We start from the raw sequence: 24,438 nt of genomic DNA on the forward strand, positions 1-24,438 counted from the left end.
ATATTCAGATTTCCTTATGTCAGCAGTTTTACAGTTGGCCTGTTTAAATTAGGATACTTCATGATCCACACATTGCATTTGGTCCTTACATCCCTAAAGCCCTTTTGTCTTTAGAACAGTGCCTCCCTCTCTTTTGTTTTGTTTGTTTTAAAACTTGTCATTGACTTGTTGAGTACATATGTACATATAATCCACATTGTAGATTATGGATTTACTTGATTGCTTCTTCATGATATTTCTAACTTGTTTCTATATGTCTGTAAATAGAAGTTAAATTTTGGGAAGGATATTTTACAGGTGATGCAACTATGCTTCATAGTGCTTTGCATTGGAATATTTGGTCATACTGAAGGCCATCAGTGGTTTGGCTGGTGATTGCCTGGTCCTTTGCTTGTAAAGGTGATTTTCTTCCTTGTGACTAGCAAGTGATTGTGTGGTGATAATTTAGCACCACCCTACAAATAATCGGTTTTCAAACAACCTGAGAAGTGTGTCTTCTCGAGAAATGTATGTAGACTCTATTTAGAACTCAGACCAGCCAAATTAACCCTAATAGAATTAAAGATGTTGCTGATACTTTTCTCTTATTCAAAAATAGATTTAAGTGTTAGGTAAGAGAGACTTAAAAAATCAGAGTAATAAGTTTACAAGACTTGGAAAAACAGAGTTGAAACGGAAAATGAGGGTTATCTTGTTTAAAAGATTATTGAATATCTAAGTACCCTTAACTAATAACACTACAAGGACCCTCATGTAAACTAATTCAGCAACAGCAACCCAAAACAAAGCCTCTGAAATACTCATTGTTCCCAATTGAGATAAGCTTTAAAGAGCAGAAATATGAAAAACAAAACCAAATCTCAGCTCAAACTTAAACATTTTACTTTATTGGAGAGGACAGCCAAGGTGGCAAGATCATGGAAGCAGTGCCACCTGAAGCTGGCATGATAAGGTTGATTTAACTGCACTGAAAGTGACAGAAGCTGAAAGAACAACTTCACAAATGTAAGTTACATCCATTTCAGAAAATTGTTAAACTTGTGAATTCAGCAGAGAACCTGTAAAATTTTCAGTGGAGGCTGTAAAGAGCAGAACTGATGCCCCAGAGCAAAGACTCATTGATGCGGAAGATAGAGGAACATAGCACAACCAAATTAAAATGCCGAAAGCAAAAAAAAACAAAAAAAAAATCTAAAAAAATGAAATAATATTGAAAAGGCACCAGGAAATCCAAGCTGCATATAACAATGGGAAAGATATATTCATTCATTTATACATGTCTTCATTTCTTTGATCGTGGTTTCTGTATCACATTTTTTGGTTTAGGTAACATTTCTCAAGATGGATTTTTAGAAGATTCCCAGAGTATCATCCAAGAGACGCCCTGAAATGACAATGCTTAGATATTTAAATTTATGAAGTGTTTAATCATCATTGCAAAGACAGGCTCTTACAAGCTACCTAGGTAAAAAGACAAAATTTAAAGACACACAAGAGTAAGAATGACTTTATACCTTGCTTTTTGTTAAGTGTAAGGAATATGTTTCTTTCCTCCTAAGCTCTTATACTTCTTGCTTTTGGAGGAAGTATAAGAGTTTAGGAGGGAAGAAACAAACCAAACAAAAACAGTGGGACTAATACACTTTGTTATGATATCTAGCAAAACTAGCTTTGCTTTTTACGATGGAAGATCCTTAGTGAATGAAACACATAGAACAATATGTCAGTGACGTGCTCAGTTGTAGCAGTGCTCTTTCCAGAATCTACTGACAATCAGGAATTAGATAAAATATACAGTTTTGTTTGTTTAAATATAATTGTGACTGTAGCTTGCACCCTGCCATTCTTAGAAAACCATAGATCAAGTAAGGAATTACCAAATAATTCAGTTGAATAGTATGAAAAACAAGATTTAAGCGGCATAAGAAACTAAATGCTAGGAAAAAGGAATATAGTTTCTATTTATTTATTTTTCTTATACTTTAAGTTCTGGGATACATGTGCAGAACGTGGAGGTTTTTTACATAGGTATATACATGCCATGGTGGTTTGCTGCACCCATCAACACATCATCTACATTAGGTATTTCTCCTAATGCTATTCCTCCCCTACCCTGCCACCACCCCCGACAGGCCCTGGTATGTAATGTTCCCCTCCCTCTGTCCATATGTTTTCATTGTTCAGCTCCCACTTACGAGTGAGAACATGTGGTGTTTCGTTTTCTATTCTTGTGTTAGTTTGCTGAGAATGATGGTTTCCAGCTTCATTCATGTCCCTGCAAAGGTCATGAACTCATCCTGAAAAAGGAATATGTTTTCAAATACACACATATCTTTCATGAAAATATTGATCATAAAACTTAGACAAAAATATCTGTACATAATATAAAAATGTAATATTCTCACTCATATGAGGATGCAAAGGTATAAGAATGATACAGTGGACTTTGGGTACTGAGGAGAAATAGTGAGAAGGGAGTTAGGGATAAAAGATTTACACATTGGGTACTATGTACACTGCTTGAGTGATGGGTGCACCAAAACCTCAGAAATTACCACTGAAGAACTTACTCATGTAACCAAACACAACCTGTTTCCCAAAAACCCATTGAAATAATAAATACATACATATATACATACACACATACAAAAAGTTTTGGTTCCAGTCATCAGAACATAGTATAGCAAAACTAATATAACAAAAATTAAAAAATGGATAACCACATGAAAATTAAAATTCCACACGTGTAAAGCAAGGGAGAAATCTATAGACAACAAGGGGATGCCTTAAATTCAATAAACTTTATAATGATGTAGTTATATTTTCATGAGCTTTTGCTAAATTTGTATTTTAAAAATTTTCTTAAATGTCTATATTAGAAAGAAAAAGAAAAGAAATATGGAAATATAAGTGTTCAAATAGGGAAAATATTATATATAAGATTAAGCAGAAATAAGCAAAATGTCAGTAGTTGATTCTTTGGGAAATTTAGTCAAAGTCATAATCATTAGCTTAGTTAGACAAAGTAAAGTGTAAATAGGATCAGGAGAAGAGGTACGGTAACATACAAGAAACTAAAATATTTGAGAGAATGTTATTTTTAGTTAGATGATTAATAGCTCAGGTCAAAATCAGAAGTAATTAAAGTGTGTTTGCATTGAGTGGGGAGGGGAATTGCCAGAGTAGATGCAGCTAGGAGTAGAAATTATAGCTAGAATGAAGCTCCTCAAATTAATTTTAGAAATGAGTGAGGCATAAATAAATCAAATTTTAAAAACTGTATTAGAAACCCATAGAGTCATAATAAACTAACAAAGAAAAGGATGCCTAACTAGAATGGAATTTCATTTGGAGAATTTTTTCAAAAGTTCAGAGAGCAATTGCCTAGTTACTAATTAGTTCTACCTTCAAAGTATAGAAAGCTATGTTATTAAGTTTCTGATTCATCTTATGAGCATAAATGATTTTTTTTGACAATTTGATAAAAACAATAACTTTAAAAGAATTTATGGGCTGGGATCATTAATTGACAAACAGTACTATATTACGTTACAATAATTATTTACTGTGAGCAAGTTAATTATCCTCAGATGCATGAGAAGCATCATAAAAGAAAAGCTGTTAACACAGAAGAGGAAATTTAGGACTCATCTTCAATTTCTCTTTCCTTCACTTCTGTATCCTATTCATGAAAAAATCTTGTTGACTGTTCGACAAGTATGTTCAGAATCTGTGCCCTTCTCAACTTCACCACTGCTACTTTCCTCGTAAGTCACCATCATCTCCTCCCAAGTTACTGCAGTCATTTCCTGTTTTAATCTTCTGATGTCACGTTTCACCTCAACTCCTAACAACCTATTTTCAGTATGCAGCCAGAGTTATCATTTTAACGTCCTCTCCTTGCCTACAACCCTCTAATGGCTTCTCATCTAACTTAGAATAAAAATCCAGACTCTTCCTAGGTCTTCCATTCATGTAATTTGGCCACTATTTAGCTCTCCAGTTTCTCCATATGCCCCTTTCCTTAGTCTTTCCTTGGTCTAGCCATTCCACGTCAAGGTAGTGTCCTCCTTACAGCTCCTCTACTTGCTGATTTCTCTGTCTGAAACATTCTTCCCTCAGTTCTTTAGGCAAATGTCACTGTCCTGGGGAAGCTTTCTCTGATCCCACAATCTCAAATAGCCTCGCTTCCATGTACTCACTGTCCACCGCACCTCACTGTTTAGTTTCTTCATTCACTTACTGAAATTACCTTAGTAGTTTATTGGCTTTTACCTTAGAATGTAAGGCCTTTGTACACTGCTGTATCTATAGTACTTATGACAATTTGAGGTGCTTAGTGAATATTTGTTAAATGATTGCATGATGTGTAATAATAGGCAAGATAAGCAATACAATAGTGGGTGAAAAGTAGAAAAATTGGCAGTAGAATTGAACAGTACCTCCACTCCCTTATAGAAATTTAGCATGTAGGAAATTAATAGTTGGTAATGGGAGAAAGATGCTCACAGGAAATAGTAATGTAAAGATAACAGTGGTCTTAGGACTGTTGGGTTTTAATTCTCACTCAGCCATCTAACTTGAAGAAAGTTTCCTAATCTAACCTTCAGTTTTCTTCATATGTGAAATCAGGATAGGAACATCTCCTAGATATTGGATGTACATACGTGTGCATTTCTGTAGGTAAGGTCCTGCTGCCTTCTCTCCCTTGTCCTCTTCTCTTTGGCATAGACACTTTAAGTATTCTATGCCAAGCCCAAGGTTTCAAAAGTGGTTCAAATTCCGTTGTCGATTTAGATAACGTGTAAATACCTCACACAGTGAAAGCACATAGAAAGTGAACAATAGATGTTTCTTTCACTTCTAGTTGTAGTCTTTAGGCTGGTAAATTCTATATTTAACTTCAAACGTTCCTTAGGAGTCTCAGAACCATATATTCTTGCTTTAGAGTACATTTCTGCTTTTTCTTAAATGGTAAACTCCTAAGAGTATTTTCTCTATGACATTTATCGTAATGATTTATTCATAGCTAGTGTTCTATAAATGTTTGTTTAAAATTTAGCATGCGTTTGTTAAGTGCCTATTATGTACAGTGCATGGAGTTAAACACAGAAAACAAAGTGAAGGAAGTGGAAAGGCATATTCTAGCTATATGGTGGGAAAATTTTGCTCACTTTGGAGGAGATGAAGGTATATTTAATAAAATAGATTAGAATTTATAAAAACAAAAGACATTGCCTCCCTGAAATGTAATAAGATAAATATGGAAAGGAAAGCAAAAAAGAAAAATAAGTTACTAAGACATCCAATAATATCTTACTATGCAAAATAGATGAAGATTTGATAGAAATACGTATGGTCATAACAGGATTCTACCTGATAGATAGTTGGAGAGGAGAAACAGTTCACATATGAATAAGTAGTGATAGAAAACCTGTGTGAAGAATATGTAGTGTTTCTAGCAATTAAAGAAACCTAGCTCAGACGTCTCCAGAGTACATTTATTCAGTAAAAAATTTACTCAAGAAACATCATTTGGTGCAAAAAAGCATGAGCACAAAAAATGTAGGGCAAAAGCAGTAAAAACAAAACAGGTTCTAAACCCAGCATTTTTACTTCCAGACCAGCTTTTTTTTTTTTTTAAATAGTGGACTCTAGTTTTTATTTTTAGACTCTAAAGCCTCAACTTCTATGTTGAGTAGAAGGTATAGAGATTTCCCTTATATGTCTGCCCCCACACACTCTCAGCTTCCCATACTATCAAAATCCCACGCCAGAGTGATAATATTAGTTACAATTGATGAATCTATGTTAACTCATCATTATCACCCAAAATCTATTAGGGTTCACTCTTGGTGCTGTAAGTTCAGTGCATTTTGATATATGTATAATGACATGTGTCCACCATTATAGTATCACGCAGAGTAGTTTTACTACCTTAAAAATACACTCTATGCCTACTCATTCCTCCCTCCCCTAAGCCCCTGGCAACCACTGATCTTTTTACTGTCTCCATAGTTGTGCCTTTTCCAGAATATCATGTAGTTGGAATCATGTAGCCTTTTCAGATTGGTGTTTTTCACTTAGCAATATGCATTTAAAGTTCCTCATATCTTTTCATAGCTTGATAGTTAATTTCTTCTTAGATCTGAATAATATTCTTTTGTCTGGATATCTGGTAGCTTATCCATTCGCCTATTGAAGGACATCTTGGTTATTTCCAAGTTTTAGCAAATAAAGCTGTTAAAAACATTTACCAAGCCAGCTTTTTGTTCCTTGCCCGGCATTTAACTTCTCTGAGACTCAGTTTCCTCACATGTAAAATTGACCTGATATTTTGTAAGGATTCTGAGATTTGAAATTACATAGTTACCTAGATAAAAGTAATGAAATCTTATGTGAATAACTATGAATAACTCAAGTATGGCTGTATTGCTGGTGACATTAAAGGTTCATAAAGCCTTTCTGGTAGAAAGCAGTTTGGCCCTATATAATAAAAATTATAATCTATCTGCTCTTAACTCTTTGATTAGGTCATTCTATTTTGAGGGTTAGACTTCACGTAACTCCAAATGGAGGTAAGAAAATAAGATTTTTTTTTTAAAAACAAAGGTTTTTATAGCAGGGTAATTTATAAAAGCCAAATAGACACAACTGTGAGAACATTTCTAATGCCCATTAATGGAGAAATACAAAGTAAATTGCGTGAGAGCAGGGACCATGACTATTCTGACCGACGTGTACCTGGCATCTTACTCACTGTGGTGTTCTAAGTATCTGTTGTATCAAAAAGACTGAATAAGGGAATTTAAGGAAAAGAGAAGAGTTTTTACTGAACACCCAAAGATCAGAGGGGATGACATCCTATTCCTCTCTTTATTGCTTTGCATCTCTCATTGCCAAACTCAGCTGTGCCAGCTGGTACCTGCTGGACTCCATACTTTCCCCCTTTACTGATACCAGTGCAGTGCTTAGACATAGGCACTACACTGATACAGCAGCCACGACAGGTAAACTTCTCACTTGGAAAAGAAAATTAACATGTTGTAAAGGAGCTAAGGCAAGAGTGACTGCATCCCAGTTTTGCGGAGACAGTCTTGGCTTATGCCTGATGTCTCATTGTAAATCTCACTAGCATCTCCTTTCATTGTCAGAGGTATCCCCATTTGGACAGTAGGTCACTATTTAGCTGATGGTCTGACTTTCTGTTTACTTAAGTGCTATAAGTGCTATAGTTGGGAAACGTTTTCTTGTTATGTCAATTCAGTTTACTTAAACGCTTACTTGACACTCAGTTGAAATGAGCAATATCTTATATCTGCTGTGGAATACAAAGAAAAATAAGACAAGGCCCCTGCCACCAAAGAATTTCACGTTAAGTAATGCTTTTTCAAACCCTCTGCTTACTTTGGTAACTCATAGCCTCATCAGAGCTAGAAGTGCTCCTAGACCCAAGCTTCTCCCCTGACCCCATTCACTTAGAGGACGCCTATCTGGCTTGCCTCTAACTACAAGTCCCCCTCTCCTGTGGGACTCAAGAACCAGTGCCCCTACCACACCCAACTCAAGGTATCTGGGATGATGGAATTCTTTGCCCAAACATGTTTGAGCCTGCTTTCAGGGCCCACGTGGACCTCTTCCTTGAACACATGCACGCAAGGCCCTTTACAGTGCCAGATAAGCTAGGGCTGGGAAAGGGGGCAGATGGCAGGCTAGTAGCAAGAGCTACAGTAAGCTCCCTGCAATATTATGTGTCCTAAAATTCAAGAATTCTGAATTTGCACCTGGACTTCCAGGTAATTTTGAATGTGTATTCCTCAAAGTAGGAGAATGAACAGATTTTATGTAGTAGTGTATTAGCTTGATTTACTGCTTTTAGGTGTTTAGATACATGGTATCTGGGCCTCCATTTTCATTCTTGCCATGGACCCCACAAATATTAGAGGCAGGTTGTTTAGAGTAAAACTGAAAATTCTTAGCGTGATCTGTGCGGTCCTACATAATCTCCTCCTGCCCTCTACCCTGTTCCACCCAGCTGTACCTGCTTCTTCACTATTCTGAAACACCTTGGCACACTCCCTTCTCCCTTGTACTCACAGCTCCCTCTTGGAATGTTTTTTTCCTAGGTCGCTACATGGTCTCTTTTCTCATGTTCTTCAGGTCTGTCCCTCTCTTGACCCCCAAGTCATTATCTTATCAGTGAGGCCTTGCCTGGACAGTCTTTCTAAAATTTTACCAGCCCCCAAACACTGTTTCCTCTACTGCCTTATTTACTTCCCTTGTTAAGACACATCAATATCAAAAAGCCAGAAGTAGTAAAAAACTAAATTAGTTTTTCCTCCTAAATGTCTTTCTTTTAAAACTCCTTAACTATGAAGACCATTTTTCCTTAAAAATTATTTTGGTCGTTATGTCTTAAAATTACCCACATACCCACTTTAAAGAGTTAAATAGTTCTAAGAACTGCCGTCAGTTTCAGGAGTAACTATTTCCAATTCTATTGGATGATTCTTTTGGTATTTTACACTGTGTCTAAATAACATGCTTATGTTGCTACTACCTAACTTCAATTTTGAGCCTTATTCATTTTCCACTGTGTGGGATGAGACGTAAGCCCCCTCTTCCCAGTGTCACACCCTGTGCATGCTCACACACATACAGCTCTCCCCTTCTCAGTATGATAAAATTGTACTTTTGGTTTCATCAAGATTTGATATTTTAAACTGTAAGCCCTAGTCATAGCTGAGCCCCATAGTACACTGTGATTACTTTCCATTCCTTTGTAATGTTTTCTTTTTCCTAAAGTTAAAAATTGTCATGATTTTGATTCGTTTACTTTTCTAGGTATATTAGTCCATTCTTATACTGCTAATAAAGACAGAAGACATACCCGAGACTGGGTAATTTATAAAGGAAAGAGGTTTAATTGACTCACAGTTCCACATGGCTGGGGATGGTCCTCACAATCATGGTGGAAGGTGAATGAGGTGCAAAATCAAGTCTTACATGGGGGCAGGCAAAGAAATGTATTCAGGAGAACTGCCCTTTATAAAACCATCAGATGTCGTAAGACTTAACCACTGTCATGAGAACAGCATGGGAAGAATCTACCCTCGTGATTCAGTTACCTCCCATTAGGTCCTTCCATGACATGTGGGAATTATGGGGATTACAATTCAAGATGAGATTTGGTGGGGACATAGCCAAACCATATCACTAGGTTATTAGCATCAATTCTACCCAAGACTGTATCAGTTATGTATATCTTTTTTCAGTATATTCAGTCATCTATATTCTGCAGTTTACCTTTTCTTGAAAAAGTCACTCATAGAGTCTTTTTAAATCTGAATGATTGTTTTCAGGTCTCCTAGAGATACCACAGAGGTATCTCTAAGATCTATTTACTCTCAAAAGAGCATTTGGGCAGTTGTTACAGATATTAATACTATTGTTGTTGTCATTGTTGTTTTTTAAATATTATTTGACCAAATCATGAAAACAACTGTTCACTGTGAATTTATTAGTGGTTCCCTTTTATGTGTTATAATCAAGATAACCTTTTATTAAAAAAATATGGAATGCATTCTTTGTTTTATATGAAACATATTAGGGATTACTGAAACAATCCGAATACATTGATTATATATAGTATTTTTAAATTTTATTTTTTATAGGCTCTCAAAATTAGAGAGATGTGTAATTGCCCACCACTGTCTAAACCAGACCCTCGATTACTATTCAAACTCAGCATGAAGCATTTTCTTGAAGAATCAGAGAAAGAAGACCTAAATATTACGAAGAAACAGAAAATGGATACTCTTCCTGTTCAAAAACAGGAGCAAATACCATTAGCATACCTAGTTGAGAAAAGAACTGGTAATTGAATTAAAACTTATGAGACACAAGATATATGAAGAATGTTGCAGTCTTTATCATTTTATGTTACTTTAAAAAAATTGATGTTTGAAATGAACAAAAAGGATATTCAGGGTCAAATCATGTACATTACGGATATTATCTAAATTCTTCTAGAATTTATTTTTCATGAAATATTGATGGATTTTAATCTATGTTAAAATATCTTCAATGAGGAAAATGTCACAGAATAAATTTATATTACACATTTTACTCTGTCTTCTACTTGCTTTTGATTTAGAAGGCAGACCCCTAGTGGATGAGAAATGAGAACACACAAGTAGTTTTTATTGTAGAGAAGGTTTCAACTGAGCCTAAACTGGATTTCCAAGTCTGGGTGATTATGATGAAGTGGGAAATAGTCTGAAGGTATCTGTTTGCAGGAAATTGTTAGCATCGGGGTGGGATTATGTGGAAAAGGGGACCTCAGGATAGAGAATTTTCTTATCTTCACCTGTGGATGACTGGAGAAAATGCTACAGGCAGAAGCTATTTTCCTAGAGAGACACAAGAAGTAGAATTTGTGGTTCAGATAGCAAAGCAAGAAACAGAATTGGGGGAGAGGGCATTTCCACAGAGACACTGTGTTCCTGGTGCACTGATGTCTTAACAGAAGGTTGTGTCATTTGATTGCTCCATGAGATTACCATTTGGGAATCTCTGGGGTTCCCAGAGAAGACAACCACTCTGTTTCTATGATGGTACCATCAAAAGAGCCAGAGGCAAGGCACTGCCCCCAAGTTGACCTTCCTGAGCCGCAGATATCAACGAGGGGACCGGAGGAAAATGACAAGAGAAGAAGCACAAGACACACCCCCAGTGGTGCCAAGAAATTGCTGCATTATATAAATGTGGAAATATGACTTATTTAATATGTGTATTCCCAAACTAGTGAAGTCTAGTGATGCTTAGGTTATATTTCTAAGAAGACATTTTTCTTGAAACACATTATATTAAATAAATATTTTCTTAGAGAATTACAGAGGAAAGGGACTACTTTGTATTATATGTCTACTATGAGCTGGGCCCTGTATTTATCTTTTTTCCATAACCCTGTTAGGTTTTATTATTCTTATTTTACAATGGCAAATAGGCTTGGAGAAGTTAAATAATATACCCAATGTCTCTCACCTAGATAGAACAAAGCTAGATCTATCTGACTACGAATCTGTCCATTTTTTACAATGCTCAGATATCTAAGAGTAAGCTATCGAAACAAGGAACAAACTATTCTCAGTTATTCATTAGCTTCCCCACATATGGCTACAATACAAGTAAAAATCTCATAATTATGAAATCAGGGACCACTTGTGTTTCCTGCAGGTTGATTTTATAGGTTCTCAGCCTCTGCTATCAAAATTGACATGAAAAGCTTTAGATGAGGCAGTGTAGGAGAGTAGAACCTCTCCCACTGCCTGTGGAAAGAAGCCTGTGAAATCTCACCTGGGATGTGCCCTGTCAATATTAAATCTTCTTAGACAAAATATCTAGTTGTTAAGAAAACAAGTTCAGAGGCTGTTTTTGTTTCCCAGGGCTTATTATACATTACTTGTAAGGAATTTCCTGATCTACACACAAGACAACCATTGGTCATGAAGAGGTTCACATTAACTATTCTCAATATAATCATTTTTTACACTCCTTGTGATTGGAGTGTTGTGAAAGACACTCCATAACATATAAAGACAGTTGGAGAATATCACCTAAAGGTAAACAGTAAAACACAGCGTTAGATTTTCCTACAGATTCCCTAAGAAAATAGTGTAGCAAAGACCTCTATTTTTTCTTCTATACTGTTGTCACTTCTAATTGTGTTGTTCAGACTTGCTAGAAACATATACAAGTTGACACCATGTCAGAAGGAGCAGAGATAATATCTTTATAATATACCAGAAAGACTTTTTTCAACCAGTGGAATCAAATGCAAAAGAAATGTTACAGTTCAGCTCAATGTTTTAGAAGAAATAGCAGTTGAAATACAAGATATGTGTGTGTGTGTGTGTGTGTGTGTGTGTGTATATATATATTTAATTTTATATGGAAATAAGCTCTATGTTCTGCACTTAGTTGCAGAACTACTTTGTTCCTGTCAATACTTTTCATGTGCCTATAGGATATAGATGATAGGCTGGTGGTTAACTTAGTTGTTAGGAGGATGATGCTAATAAATTCAAGACACAAACTCAACCTGATTTTTTTATAATTCTGATAGTGTGAGACTATCCCCCAAAACTAAAGGACAAGGACAGCGTGTATATTTACTTCTATATGCTTATAGTTCTTGACACATTATAGGCATTAATTAATATTTTATTGACACTGTACAGCAATCATCTGGTCAAAGGACTGAAAAAAAGGAGAAACAGTCATACTCTAAAATCTCTGCTTCTGTAGTTGTGGAACCCTGGACAAGTCACATAAACTCTCTAATCTTCATTCCTTAATTGTAAAATGGGGGCAAAATAATTCTCCTAGGTTGACTTGGTTGACCAAGTGAAATGATACAGCATTTAACACAAAATCTAAAGCTGCAAACGTAATAAAAATTGTTACCATATACTGATGCATACTTTATACTATTAGCCATTTTCATACTGCTATAAAGACATACTCGAGACTGGGTAATTTATAAAGAAAAAGGGGTTTACTTGACTCACAGTTTCACATGGCTGGGGAGGCCTCATGAATCTCACAATCATGGTGGAAGGGGAAGAGGCACATCTCAATTGGTGGCATGTGAGAGAGATCAAGCAAGAGCAGGGAAAACCACCCCCAAAACCATCAGATCTGGTGAGAACTCACTCACTGTCATAAGAACAGCATGGAGAAAACTGTCCCCATGATCTAATCACCTTTCTCGGCACATGGGGATTACAATTTGAGATGAGATCTGGGTGGGGACACAGCCAAACCTATCAGCTATGCATGGTGCTAAGCATTTTGCAAGCACTGTTGAACCCCACAGCGACCCTATTTATGGTAGATATTCTATTCAACTATGCCCTATTGTAGGTCAGGAAGCTGAAGGTTAGAGGGGTAACGGAAGTTGCTCAAGGCTACATGGTATAGTTCTTAAGATTTTTTTTTACTTGCAAGAACAGAGAAACCAACACAAACCCAACCAAGAAAATTTGTTCCCTCAAACTAACAGAAAAGCCCAGAAATATTCTGCTTCAGGCACAGTTTAATCTAGGGGATCATGATGTCATCCGAGCAAGGGCTCTTTTTCTTTGCAGTCTTTCTCAGATGTTCCCTGGTGATGTCAAGATGGCTGCCAGCACTTCCAGGATTGCATGCTTTCACATCCAGCTGGATGAGTGACTGACTCACACCCCAACTATTGAAACAAAGCCTTTAACACTAACTGCACCCTGAAGCAATCGCCATGGCAGGGGATGGCATTATTTTGATTGGCTTGGACCTATCTGGATCCAACACGAGTTGAGGATGGGCACGACTCAACACCACCCAAACAGAATGGCTACTGCGCAGTGGGAGAGATGCAACCACAGGGCTTATGAAGTAAGTGACAGAACTGGAATTAAAACCTGTTTATCCTTTCAGCAGGCAAAAAACAAGATGATTCCTTGACAAATTTTATCTGAAATGATACCTAATCTGAGAAAAAATGTAGTACAAATTTTATATTGATATGATAGCAAATTTTCATTAACCTATTTGCTTTACCATTTAAAAGTTTTTTTGTTTGTTTTGTCTTGTTTTGTACTGAATTATAGCCTCAAAACCAATCTATGAGATTGGAAGGACAAATGGCATTATTTACTCATAGGGGAGAAAACTAATGCTTGGAGGAATTAGGCAAGTGACTCAAGTATGCATTCAGGTAAATGGCTGAACTGGGATTGGAACTGAAGAGTCCACTGATTTGTAATCCAGTGTTCTTTCTGCAATACTGCATTCTTTGGAGAGGGAGCTGTTACCTCCATTTACCTGGAAACTGAAGCTCAAAAATATTAGTCAATGTGTGCCCAGCACTACTCACTTCTCAATGGCAGAACTGGTTCAAACCCTCTCATTTCCTGACTCCTCTTCCTCCATGTACTGCCACTTCCATAACAAATCTCATAGAAAGTGAGGATGAAAAATGTGCATTCCCTTCATCCTTCACTCGTGAACACCAGGGCCAACACCTCTTTTCCCTTATTTCAAAGCACCCATTTTAATAGTCGATGGCAGATGGTAAAAATATCCATTTTAAGCGTATGTATACATGTGAAGGATAAAATTCTTGTTAATCACCTCATAACATGTTTTGATGAGAGCCTAGAGAATTCTTTAATCTGTAGTGAGATGAGATAAATCTCCCACTTCATTACGGGGAAGAAAACTCTATCAGTGTTCTACCCATCTACACTTTGCCCCCTAACCTCCATCAGAAAACTTAGGCTAGTGGCTCCCAGCTTCTGAATCATCCAGGCCTCCTTTTACATTAGCTGGCTCTGCCAGCAAAGAGTTTTACACCTCTAAGTTCTATCTTGAAGAGTTGGTGTGTCTAGACCCATGTCCAGGTGTTCTCACTACACTGGCTGTTTAGGAGACTGTGGGGTATGGGGCATAAGTCACAGTGCAGCTCTGTTTCCAGGTCTTAGGATGTCTCTGATATCATCAAAGACCAAGCAGGACCTCTGATCATCATGTGATCTCTGGTGCTACCAAAGTTCCAGCCAAAAGAAAAAAAATTGTTGTTTTAATTAGTTTGAGCAGCTTAATTATGTGAAAGAAAATATAAAATTTTTAGTTAAGCTCTTTGAAATATTAAGCAGAGCTGGCAGGCTTCCAATTCCATCTTAGTAGACCACAAGGGGCCTGGGACCTCATCCTGGGCAGCATTGGTCTAAAATAAGATTAGTTTTTTTTTCTCCTTCAGAATATTAAAGTTAACATGTATTAATTTTGACCAATATATTAAAGTTTAATCATACTTTTGTAGGTTAGAAATGGTGGATGGTTTACTTAAGAATTCTGTACTTCTATATTTAAGGTTGTATTTCTTAAGTAACTATTGTTTTTACACAGAAATGTTGAGTTTAGTTTTTTCCAAATTATTTCTTTCTGATGTGATTGGAGCCTTCAAAGAATCAAGGGCAACATCACTAGTCTCATTTTTTTATTTGGGAAAATGGGATAGTAATATTTGCCCTACCCAATTCCCAGAATTATTATGGATTTAAATATAGTAATGTATATATGCTCTGCTGAACATCCCAAATGCTACACTGTGCTGATTCTTATTAACATATTCTAACATGTCTTCATCTGGGCTATATGATTATTAGTTAAGAGAGGTCATTTCCCAAAGGTTGGTTCTGATCTGTTACAACTCAGAATTGGTGATGATCTCTTCCTACTTGAGTGTGAGAGGAAAGGAAACTTTTATTTGTGGCATGTTTTGTTTTAGTCTGGGGTGTGTGTGTGTGTGTGTGTGTGTGTGTGTGTGTGTGTGTGTTTAACCTAATTCAGCCAGGTGCAGTGGCTCACGTCTGTAATCCCAGCACTTTGAGAGGCGGAGGTGGACAGATCATTTGAGGTCAAGAATTCAAGACCAGTCTGGGCAACATGGTAAAACCCTGTCTCTACTAAAAATGCAAAATTTTATTACAGGGAGTGGTGGTGGGCACCTGTAATCCCAGTTACTCCGGAGGCTGAGGCAGGAGAATTGCTTGAATCGGGAGGCAGAAGTTAACAGTGAGATTAGATCATGTCACTGCACTCCAGCCTGGGCAACAGAGCATAAAAATAATTAACCTAATTCGTTAATCCATTATGGCCCTTGTCTGGAGGGTGTTCCTGATTTCCATCAATTTCTACATTCTGTTGTTTAAATCTGGAGAAATAAGGCCAGCCATCTCCTAGAATCACCAATCCATTCTCCAGATGATGGACTGGGAAAATGGGAATTAGTGTTTGTAGAGCCCTACTAAGGCAAGATTCTATAACCTTTCTCTCCTTTTAATCTTCACAGCAACCCTGTGAGGATGTTTTATTTTCCTAATTTACAGATGAGAAAATGGGGGTTCACAGGACTGTGTAACTTTACAGAGGTCACACAGTAGCCCAGGAATTTAGCTAGGTCTATGACACTCAAAGGCTTTCACTGTCTTTAATACGCCTCCCCTCACACAAAAGAAATGAGAGCAATTGGCAGGACAATGTGGGAAACATTTATTTGGGACCCTTGCTTTGTTCAAGTGCCTAGAGCATTTCTCCTGCTCCATAGTCCCTGAAACTTTCCACGATCTCAACACCAGCTCCCTTTGCAATGAGCCAATCAGCTAACTAAAAGGTATTCATGAAAAAGGCCCAGCAGCCTCAGGAACATACAACTGACCCTTGACATTGCAGGGGTTAGGGCACTTTTTGGACCCTAATAGCTACCCAAAGTCACATGGGCCACCAGCTTTGACTTGAGCGCGTTACGAAGAACTAACTCCTCCTCTCAGGAGAACTATTAGGTTGGTGCAAAAGTAATTGCATTTTTTGCCATTACTTTTAAATGGCAAAAAAAAAAAAAAAAAAAAAAAGGCAATTACTTTCGCACCAACCTATAGTTTAGGAAACCACTGAGGATTCAAGGTCAGAAGGTCTGAGTTCACATCCTGCCTTCCCTACCAGCTGTGGGATCCAGCAAGTCACTACGCCTCTTGAAAGCTCAGTTTATCCTTACCTGCATGTTGTGGCAACGGAAAGAGCTCTGTTACTGCACCTACCCCATCATGCTGCAAGCTGGCTATTGGCCTGGGAGCTCCTGTAGAGCAGGAGCTCTGGCATCCTCATCTTTTTCATCCACAGTCCACAGGAATGCTTGATGCTTTATCGGTGATTCCTAGTCTCTGTATCTGGAATGACCCTACTAGCCTCCGTGAAGTAGAAGTTTGACTCGGAAATCAAAATCCAGACGTGAAGTGATATTTACATGTATGTGACAGCTGGTTTGGGAGCAGACGTTTATTGAACAGCCAGAACAGATTGCAGAGTTAACACTCAACAGCTTCATCCAGAACACAGAAATCTGTCGGAGTTGAAATGTGAAGGAAACGCAGGCTGGGAAGACACACCAGTCTTGGAAGGCATGCTAGGCGGTGCTCAGACTTTCTCTGCAGAGTGCCCTTGGGTCAGACTGTTCTGGCAATGAGGTCATTAGTGCTTGGTAAGATCAAGTCCCTAACAATAAGAGCAGTAACAAGAGCAATAATAATGGCCACCACTCATTATTGAGACCTCTTACAAACCAAGCTCTGAAAGCACTTGACATGCAGTAGCTCGCTTGACTCCTGCAACAATTCTGTGAGGCAGATAAAATTGTCCCACTTGATTTATGAATGAGGAAATCGAGCTCAGAGAGTGTGAGCGAGTTGACTCAGGCCTCCCAGGTAAGACTTACCTTGACCTTGCAAGCTCTTGGGTCTCAGATGAAATGCCATTTGGAGGCATTAAGTGTTGTGAGATTGGCTCTGGCTGGTTGGATAGTTTGTAAAGCATGACAATACAGTGCAGTGTGGGGAAATGTCATTTGATTTATTTTGTTCTCCTGGGACTACTTCCTCTCTTAACATGACTAGCAAGGTAGGGCATAACTGAAAGTGAACAGAAGTCCTAGATGGGAGAAGAGACGATCAGAGGGACCCTGGTTATTTTTTGTGAATGTTTATGATAATAGTAGGCAATAGTAATAGTTAGCATTTATGAAGCAGAAAGTGTTGGGGACGCCACTAAACACTTTGCATGTATTATCCAATTTTGCACCCACCATAATGCTGTTGTTGCCCAGCTGCATTAGTCTGCTCTTGCATTGCTATAAAGAAATACCTGAGACTAATTTCTAAAGAAAATAGATTTAATTGGCCCACAGTTCTGCGGGCTATACAGGAAGCATGGTGGCATCAGCTTCTGGGAAGGCCTCAGGGTACTTACAATTATGGCAGAAGTGCAAAGAGGAGCAAGGTGTCTCACGTGGTGGGAGCAGGAGGGGTGGGGAGGTGCTACACACTTTTAGAAGAGCCAGATCTCGTGATAACTCACTCACTATCACAAGAACAGCACTGAGGGGATCGTGCTAAACCACTCATCAGAACCCGCCCCATGATCCAATCAACTCCCACTGGCCCCACCTCCAAAAAAAGGATTGAGGATTCCATACAATTCAACATGTGATTTGGATGGGGACACAGATCCAAACCGTATCACCAGCTAACAGCCACCCTTCCTCTTGTTTTTCATTTTGTTTGGGTGATAGTGTGCCCTGCCTGCAAATATCTAAGTCAATTATCTAATGCTATTCACCTAAGCCAAGGCCAGGTCTGAGAACAGGTGTGTAGCTAGATATGATGAATAGGAAAGAAAGCAAAGTCAAGTACTTTCCAAGGATAGCAAATATTTTCCTCCCTGAGAAGAAAGATGCCACAGAAGATTCTGTTTTAATTGTTTGTTTGCTTATTTGTTTGTCTTTTATCCCTGCCTTGTAAGTGCTATGTCAAGATATGACCTAGGGAATCCCGGGGATACCAACCCAGAACCCCAGAATCCTAGTGTCACTGGGTTGCTGGGGCAATGCTGGCATTGACTGCCTCAAAACTTTTCGTGAAGTGAGATAGTAAATGTCTTTATTATTTATGCCATTATTAATTGGGTATTTTCTTACTTGTTCCTAAAAGTATTCCTACTGATAAAATAGTATTGGTTCCATTTTATAATTGAGAAAACCAGGGCATAAAAAATTAAATCACTTTTCTTCTGTCACCCAGCTTGTAAGTGGGAAGGCCTAATAAGCTTTTGCTACTACAATTCTGCCTGGACCCAAGTCTACAGTCCAAGGAATTACATTCCAGGGGTGATAGGTTGGCTCAATCAAGTAAGAAGAGCTCTTGACACTGGGCAACTGAGTAGGGAGTTCTCAGTCATAGGAGATGCTGAAGCAAAGAAAAGACAGCCATCCATGAAGGTCACTGGAAGGAGAGCCAGTCTCTAAGTAGACAGGAGTCAGAAAGATGGACCGCGTGCAAGACGCTAATGTGTTATAAACGTGTTCTGTAATAGAACCACATGGGCTCAAAGAATAGGCAAAAAAAGAAACTGCAGTCTTGGCTAACCAGGTTTCCAGTTTGGTGATGAGACAGTGCTTCAGACATCTGTGGTCCAGGAATGGGCTTAACAGTGCTGCTCCTGGACCATTGAGGGTGATGGCAAGGTGAAAGGTAAGGGTCAGGCCTGGATGTGCATGAAAGTCCCAGCTCTGGACAGGCACGGTGGCTCATGCCTATAATTTTAGCACTTTGGGAGGCTGAGGTGGGAGGATCACTTGAGGCCAGGAGTTTAAGACCAGCCTGGGTAGCATGGCGAAACCCCATCTCTACTAAAAATGAAAAAATTAACTGGGTGTGGTGCTGCACACCCGTATTTCCACCTACTTGGGAGGCTGAGGCACAAGAATTGCTTGAACCTGGGAGGCAGAGGTTGCAGTGAGCCAAGATTACGCCACTGCACTCCAACCTGGGTGACAGAGTGAGACTCCGTCTCAAAAATAAATAAAGTAAAAATAAAAATTAATAAATAATAAATAAAAAGAAACTCCCAGCTTTGCTATTTCCTAGCTGCCAACCTCAAATTCCCTCTTTGTCAAATGGGAAGAATGGCTTCAGTGTACTTCCTAGGGCTGCTGTGAAGATTAAATGAGATGATTGTACACATCTACAAACATTTATTGAAGACCTACTATATGCCTAGCCTTCTTTCAAATCCTGATGTCTGTGTAAGCTGAAAGAGTTTCACAAATTTAAAATATTAAGTATTATTATTTATTTTTAAAAAGTATCTAAGTCCTCTCTTCCTCCTGCCCTACCAAGGAACTCCATTCATCTATTTTGAAATAAATTGAGCTCTTACCCAGGAAAATAGAAGAAACGGCTCCGACAGACAGAGTTTCCAGCAAGACAAATCCCCAATGGCTTCTCCCTGCCACCGCTCAATAATGGTGTTTGCTATAAATCAGAGAGCTTCTTTATCAAGTGCTTTGAAGCGCTTGGGACTGATTTAGCCCTAGAGTGAGATTAATCACAAATTGCTGCTTTAGAAAGAGTGATGGGTATGAATTAGAAGGTTCGTGGAGATCATTCTGATTCGCCCCAATTGCGATAGATAGCTGGAATTTACAGAACTAAGGCCCTAAGTTTTTAAACATTTCTCAGTTTGAGAAAAATTACTACATCTAAGAGTAGATTTCTTTTCCCCTAATAATGTCACAGTGGGATGGGGAAGGAACTAATGTTTTCTTTTTAAAAGCACGTAACTTTGTGTGCCAGACTCTATATTTATATCATGTTTTTTTAATCCCTATAATAATACCATGAGATAAGTCTGGCTATCCTCATTTATTAGATAACAAAAGTGAGACCCACATTGGTGAAAAGACTTACACAATGTTATGCAATGCCCAGGTAGCTGAGATGAATAAAATGCAGGTCTGTGTGATTCCAAAGCCTTAACAAGGAACCTCTTGGATCATTGATGGCAGATCCCTGGAAGCAGAGCTCAACGTAGATACAAAAAATAAATGAATCACATAATGCTTGCTGTGATTGCTGGCTAGCAATGATGCCTGAGACAGTCCCTTAGGACCCATCTTTAATGACACTGTCCTGTGATGACTTTCTCTAATATCGCCTTTTTTTTTCATAAGATAGAGGATGCATGAATGAAAGAAGTTCCACCAGGAAGAATGTGTCTGCTTCCTTTCTGCTCATATACCATGTAACGGCCATGGAGGGGCATCACTCAGATAACTCTTCAACAGAGCCCTCTGTGGCGTGCATAAGTGACAAATGCTCCAGCTGCTACACCTTCAGGTCCACAGTAACTGGGTATGTCAGGGGCACTAAAGCTGGGCCATGCCTTCTGCACATGAGATCATGTCATGGATGACTATTGCATGAGGACACCCTGTTGGCCTGGCCAAAACGTTCTTAGAACTGCACTGTAGTCACAGCTCTTCCAACTTCCTTCTCCTTCCTTCCTGCTCTCCTTTCTCATGTGTCAGACCTACATCATGGTCTGAAGCCTCTTCCTGTCTCATCCTGATCCCCTCCTTTGTCATATACAAGAATGTCTCCAATACATCTCATGCACAGCTAATCTCATCTTGGTGTCTACTTACTGAAGAACGCTAATGGAAAGACACAGTGATTCTGTTTCTCCAACCCACATGCCTATCACCTGGAAAACAGATCAATTTTGTGATATCATCATGCAACAGAATACTATAGAGCAGTGAAAATGAATGAATCAGAGATAGAGGCATCAACATGGATACATCTGAAAAACATAATGTTGAACAAAACAAAAGTGTTGCAGAGTGAGTGATACATACATACAGTATGTAACATTTATATAAAGTTTTAAAACTTTTCAAACAATGTCGTATGTAATTTGTAGATGAGTACATAAAGCATAAAAACACACTAAGGGCCGGGGCAGTGGCTCAGGCCTGTAATCCTAGCACTTTGGGAGGCCAAAGTGTGGTCGGATCATGAGGTCAAGAGATCGAGATCATCCTGGCCAACATGGTGAAACACCATCTCTACTAAAAATACAATAATTAGCCAGGCGTGGTGTGCATGCCTATAGTAATAGCTACTTGGGAGGCTGAGGCAGGAGAAGTGCTTAAACCTGGGAGGAGGAGGTTGCGGTGAGCCGAGATCATGCCACTGCACTTCAGCCTGGCGATAGAGTGAGACTCCGTCTCAAAAAAACAAAACAAAACACACACACACACACACACACACACACACACACACACACACACACACTGAGGAAAGCTAAACCCAGATTCAGGAGAGAGGCTACCACTGGGGAGAAAAAGAAGAATGCAAACGGGTTTTGTATTTTAAGCTGCATGCTTGGCACACAGTTGTTCATTATACCTATGCTTTTTATATGCCTGAAATGTTTCATAGTAAAAAATTTAAACATATTAAGTCATACCCAACAAATTGTTTCTAGTGAAAAATGATAAAATAATTTGAAATTGGCTATGTTTTGGGAAATTTTGGATATATGTTGTCGCACGCCATCAGTTGAGTCTTAGTCCACTGTGGCTTTTACTACACCAAGTAGCAATTATTTATTTTTATGTTTGTTGCTGTTCTCTTTCTCTCCCCAACCCTCACTGGACCATGAGCTGTAAGAAAAAAGACTCTCATCTCCTTATTTCTGAATCCCCAGTGGCTATGACAGTAGCAAGGGAGCAATATGTGTTTATTATGTTTTTAATAATCAGGAGAAGAGAAACCAGGGACTGGGGAGAGAGATGGCAGGTAGTACAGACGGCAAAACCTAAGTCACTATTTTTTCAATGTAATCGAAAAAGCAGAGCTTCCGCTTTTGTTTGAGTGCAGCTACATATGGGCAATAGGGCTACAGTGGGGCAGCTGGGGGGCAGGCCAGAGGGCCTGAGGTGTGTGAGGTCCTGTGACAGTGGCAGCCACTTTGTTATATATTTCAGGCAAAGAGTTGGGCATTATCCTCACAACTTGGAGAGTTCGGCATTTTCACTGCTTTTCACAGATAAGGAAACTAAGGGTCAGCAAATTTGTATCTGCATCATACAAGGCAAGCTGCGGATCTGCTGTGAGGCCACTCACTCAGGTATTCATGTATTCATTCACTCAACACCACCTGCATTCCAGGCACTACTGCGCCGGGTACTAGGATACAGTGATGAATGGCTCAGACTGAGACCCACCCTAAGGAGCCCCCCAACTAGTGAGGGCTCAGATGCACAAGCACGGCTACCCTTGCAGTCGCAGACCGGTTCTGGGACAGGTCCTGGTCAACGGGGCTGTGGTGGCACAAGGAAGAAAAACATCACCAGTGCTGAATGTCAAGGCTTCCTGGAAGAATGACCTCCAGATGAGACCCAGGTGAGGGTAGGTGGAGGGAAGACAGGAGGGTGTTGGCAGGGGATGAGTATTATCTCTTTCATGAAAGAGCATCCTCTCTGAGGCCTGAAGATGAAAGAGCAGAGTGTCAGAGCTTCCCGTGACAGCCAATAGTGCATTCTCTTAGAGTATCCCATTCATCTGCCTTCCAGGCTCCAAGTCCTTGGCTTCAGGAACCTCCCCTGGGCCCCCACATTACTTCCACACAGACCTACCCACCCCATCTGTGTTAGTCCAGGTCCTCTGAGAAAGCAGAAACCAAGACAGGATTAAACTTGCAAGAAATCTGTTAGAGGAAATGCCTGTGGGAAAAAATGAAGAGGCCAGGGGAGGCTGGAAAAGCCACAAGTCCACAATACAGGCCTGACTCCCAGTGAAGGGGCAAAAGAGGGAGAGAGGGATGCAGGAAGCGTTTTTAGTCAATCCTAAGGAAACTTTGGCAAGGCTGGGAGTACTGGAGCCACAGTTGCCCAAGAGAGGAGTCCCAAGCCTCCAGGAAGGGCCCTTCCTCAGCATCCCTGTCCTGCTCCTCCATTGGCTAGGGGTGGCCAGGGGCAGTCAGGATGCAGTTTGTGCTGGATTTCGGAAAGCAGTTGTGCGGACCACTGGGCAGTCATGCTCCCTGAAGCTCGGTATCTGTGAGGAATATTCTCCATGGCCAACATACTGCCCTAGGTTTTTATATACCCCCAAATCTGGCTTCGGCTTCAGCCCTCTTCCTGGGTTCTGCCAAGATAAACAGTCCTGAGCAAAGGTGGTGTTGGGCAGTGATGAAGGGCACAGCTTCACAGCAGCCCCCATTTCTGCCACTGACCATGGGTGCTGCAGGTAAGGCATTGATCCCCCCAGTTTCCTTGTGGGAAATTGTGGATAATAACAGTTCCTGTCTCCTAAGGTTGTTACAGAAGTACTCGAATTAAAATGCATGGTAAGTGCCCAATAAATGATGTCTATTATTATATTAATGGATCCATTTTTGATTTAGGGGCCATTTCAATGCAATGGTTTGATGGGGCTACATCAAAATGTAAAAGCCCTGCGCTCCCACCACTGCTGTGTGCCAAATATACCTGCATCTCACTCTGTCCTGAATGCTTCACCATCTTTCCATGAAGCTGCCCCTGACCCTGAGGTTTGGCTTTGGGCCTTCCTCTGAACCTGTAGCCTCCTTTTCCCATGGAACTTTTTACAATGATTAGTTGCATGTTTTGTTGTTGTTTTCATTTCTTGAAATAAACTGAGAATTCCTGTGGGGGTGAGGTCGATGTCCTGTTTGCTGCCACATCATCAGTGCCTACATGTTGGCTGAGCCCTGCCCTAGCCAGGCTCAAACCCAGGGCCACTCTCTAGGGTCATGCAGGGCGCTTGCCTGAGAGGAGAGGAGGGCTGCAGTCCACCTGGTGGCTGGGGGCCCAGTGGTGTGCTCAGGGGCTGTGCCTGCCTGAAGGAGGCACAGTGTTCTAGTTTCCATTCATACAACATTGCTTAAAGCTTGTCATATGAGCCTCTGATGGACTGCATCTGTCCAGAGGAAGGTCCTTTTCTTATTTGAGAAAGATACTGTATTGGTTAA

At 39.5% G+C, this 24,438-nt stretch overlaps 1 protein-coding gene across 6 annotated transcripts in view; it reads left to right on the forward strand.

Annotated features, from left to right (window-relative positions):
- The window catches only part of OMA1 (OMA1 zinc metallopeptidase), a 77,625-nt gene extending 53,501 nt beyond the window's left edge, over positions 1–24,124 (forward strand). For 3 of the 6 annotated variants that reach the window (XM_032296852.1, XM_032296854.1, XM_032296853.1), the window contains one exon: positions 9,675–10,128. In XM_032296852.1, the coding sequence (XP_032152743.1) occupies positions 9,675–9,884 (210 nt within the window). In that variant the 3' untranslated portion in view covers positions 9,885–10,128. Of the gene's footprint in view, positions 1–9,674; positions 10,129–13,151; positions 13,438–20,608; positions 20,790–22,429 lie in introns of those variants that run through there. The other 3 variants (XR_004274662.1, XR_004274661.1, XR_004274660.1) reach the window with 3 other exon arrangements.
- Positions 24,125–24,438: the final 314 nt, after the last annotated feature.

The sequence above is a fragment of the Sapajus apella genome, unplaced genomic scaffold (assembly GCF_009761245.1).
Source record: "Sapajus apella isolate SASKATOON/1434 unplaced genomic scaffold, GSC_monkey_1.0 scaffold36, whole genome shotgun sequence".
Classification (NCBI taxonomy): Eukaryota; Metazoa; Chordata; class Mammalia; order Primates; family Cebidae; genus Sapajus; species Sapajus apella.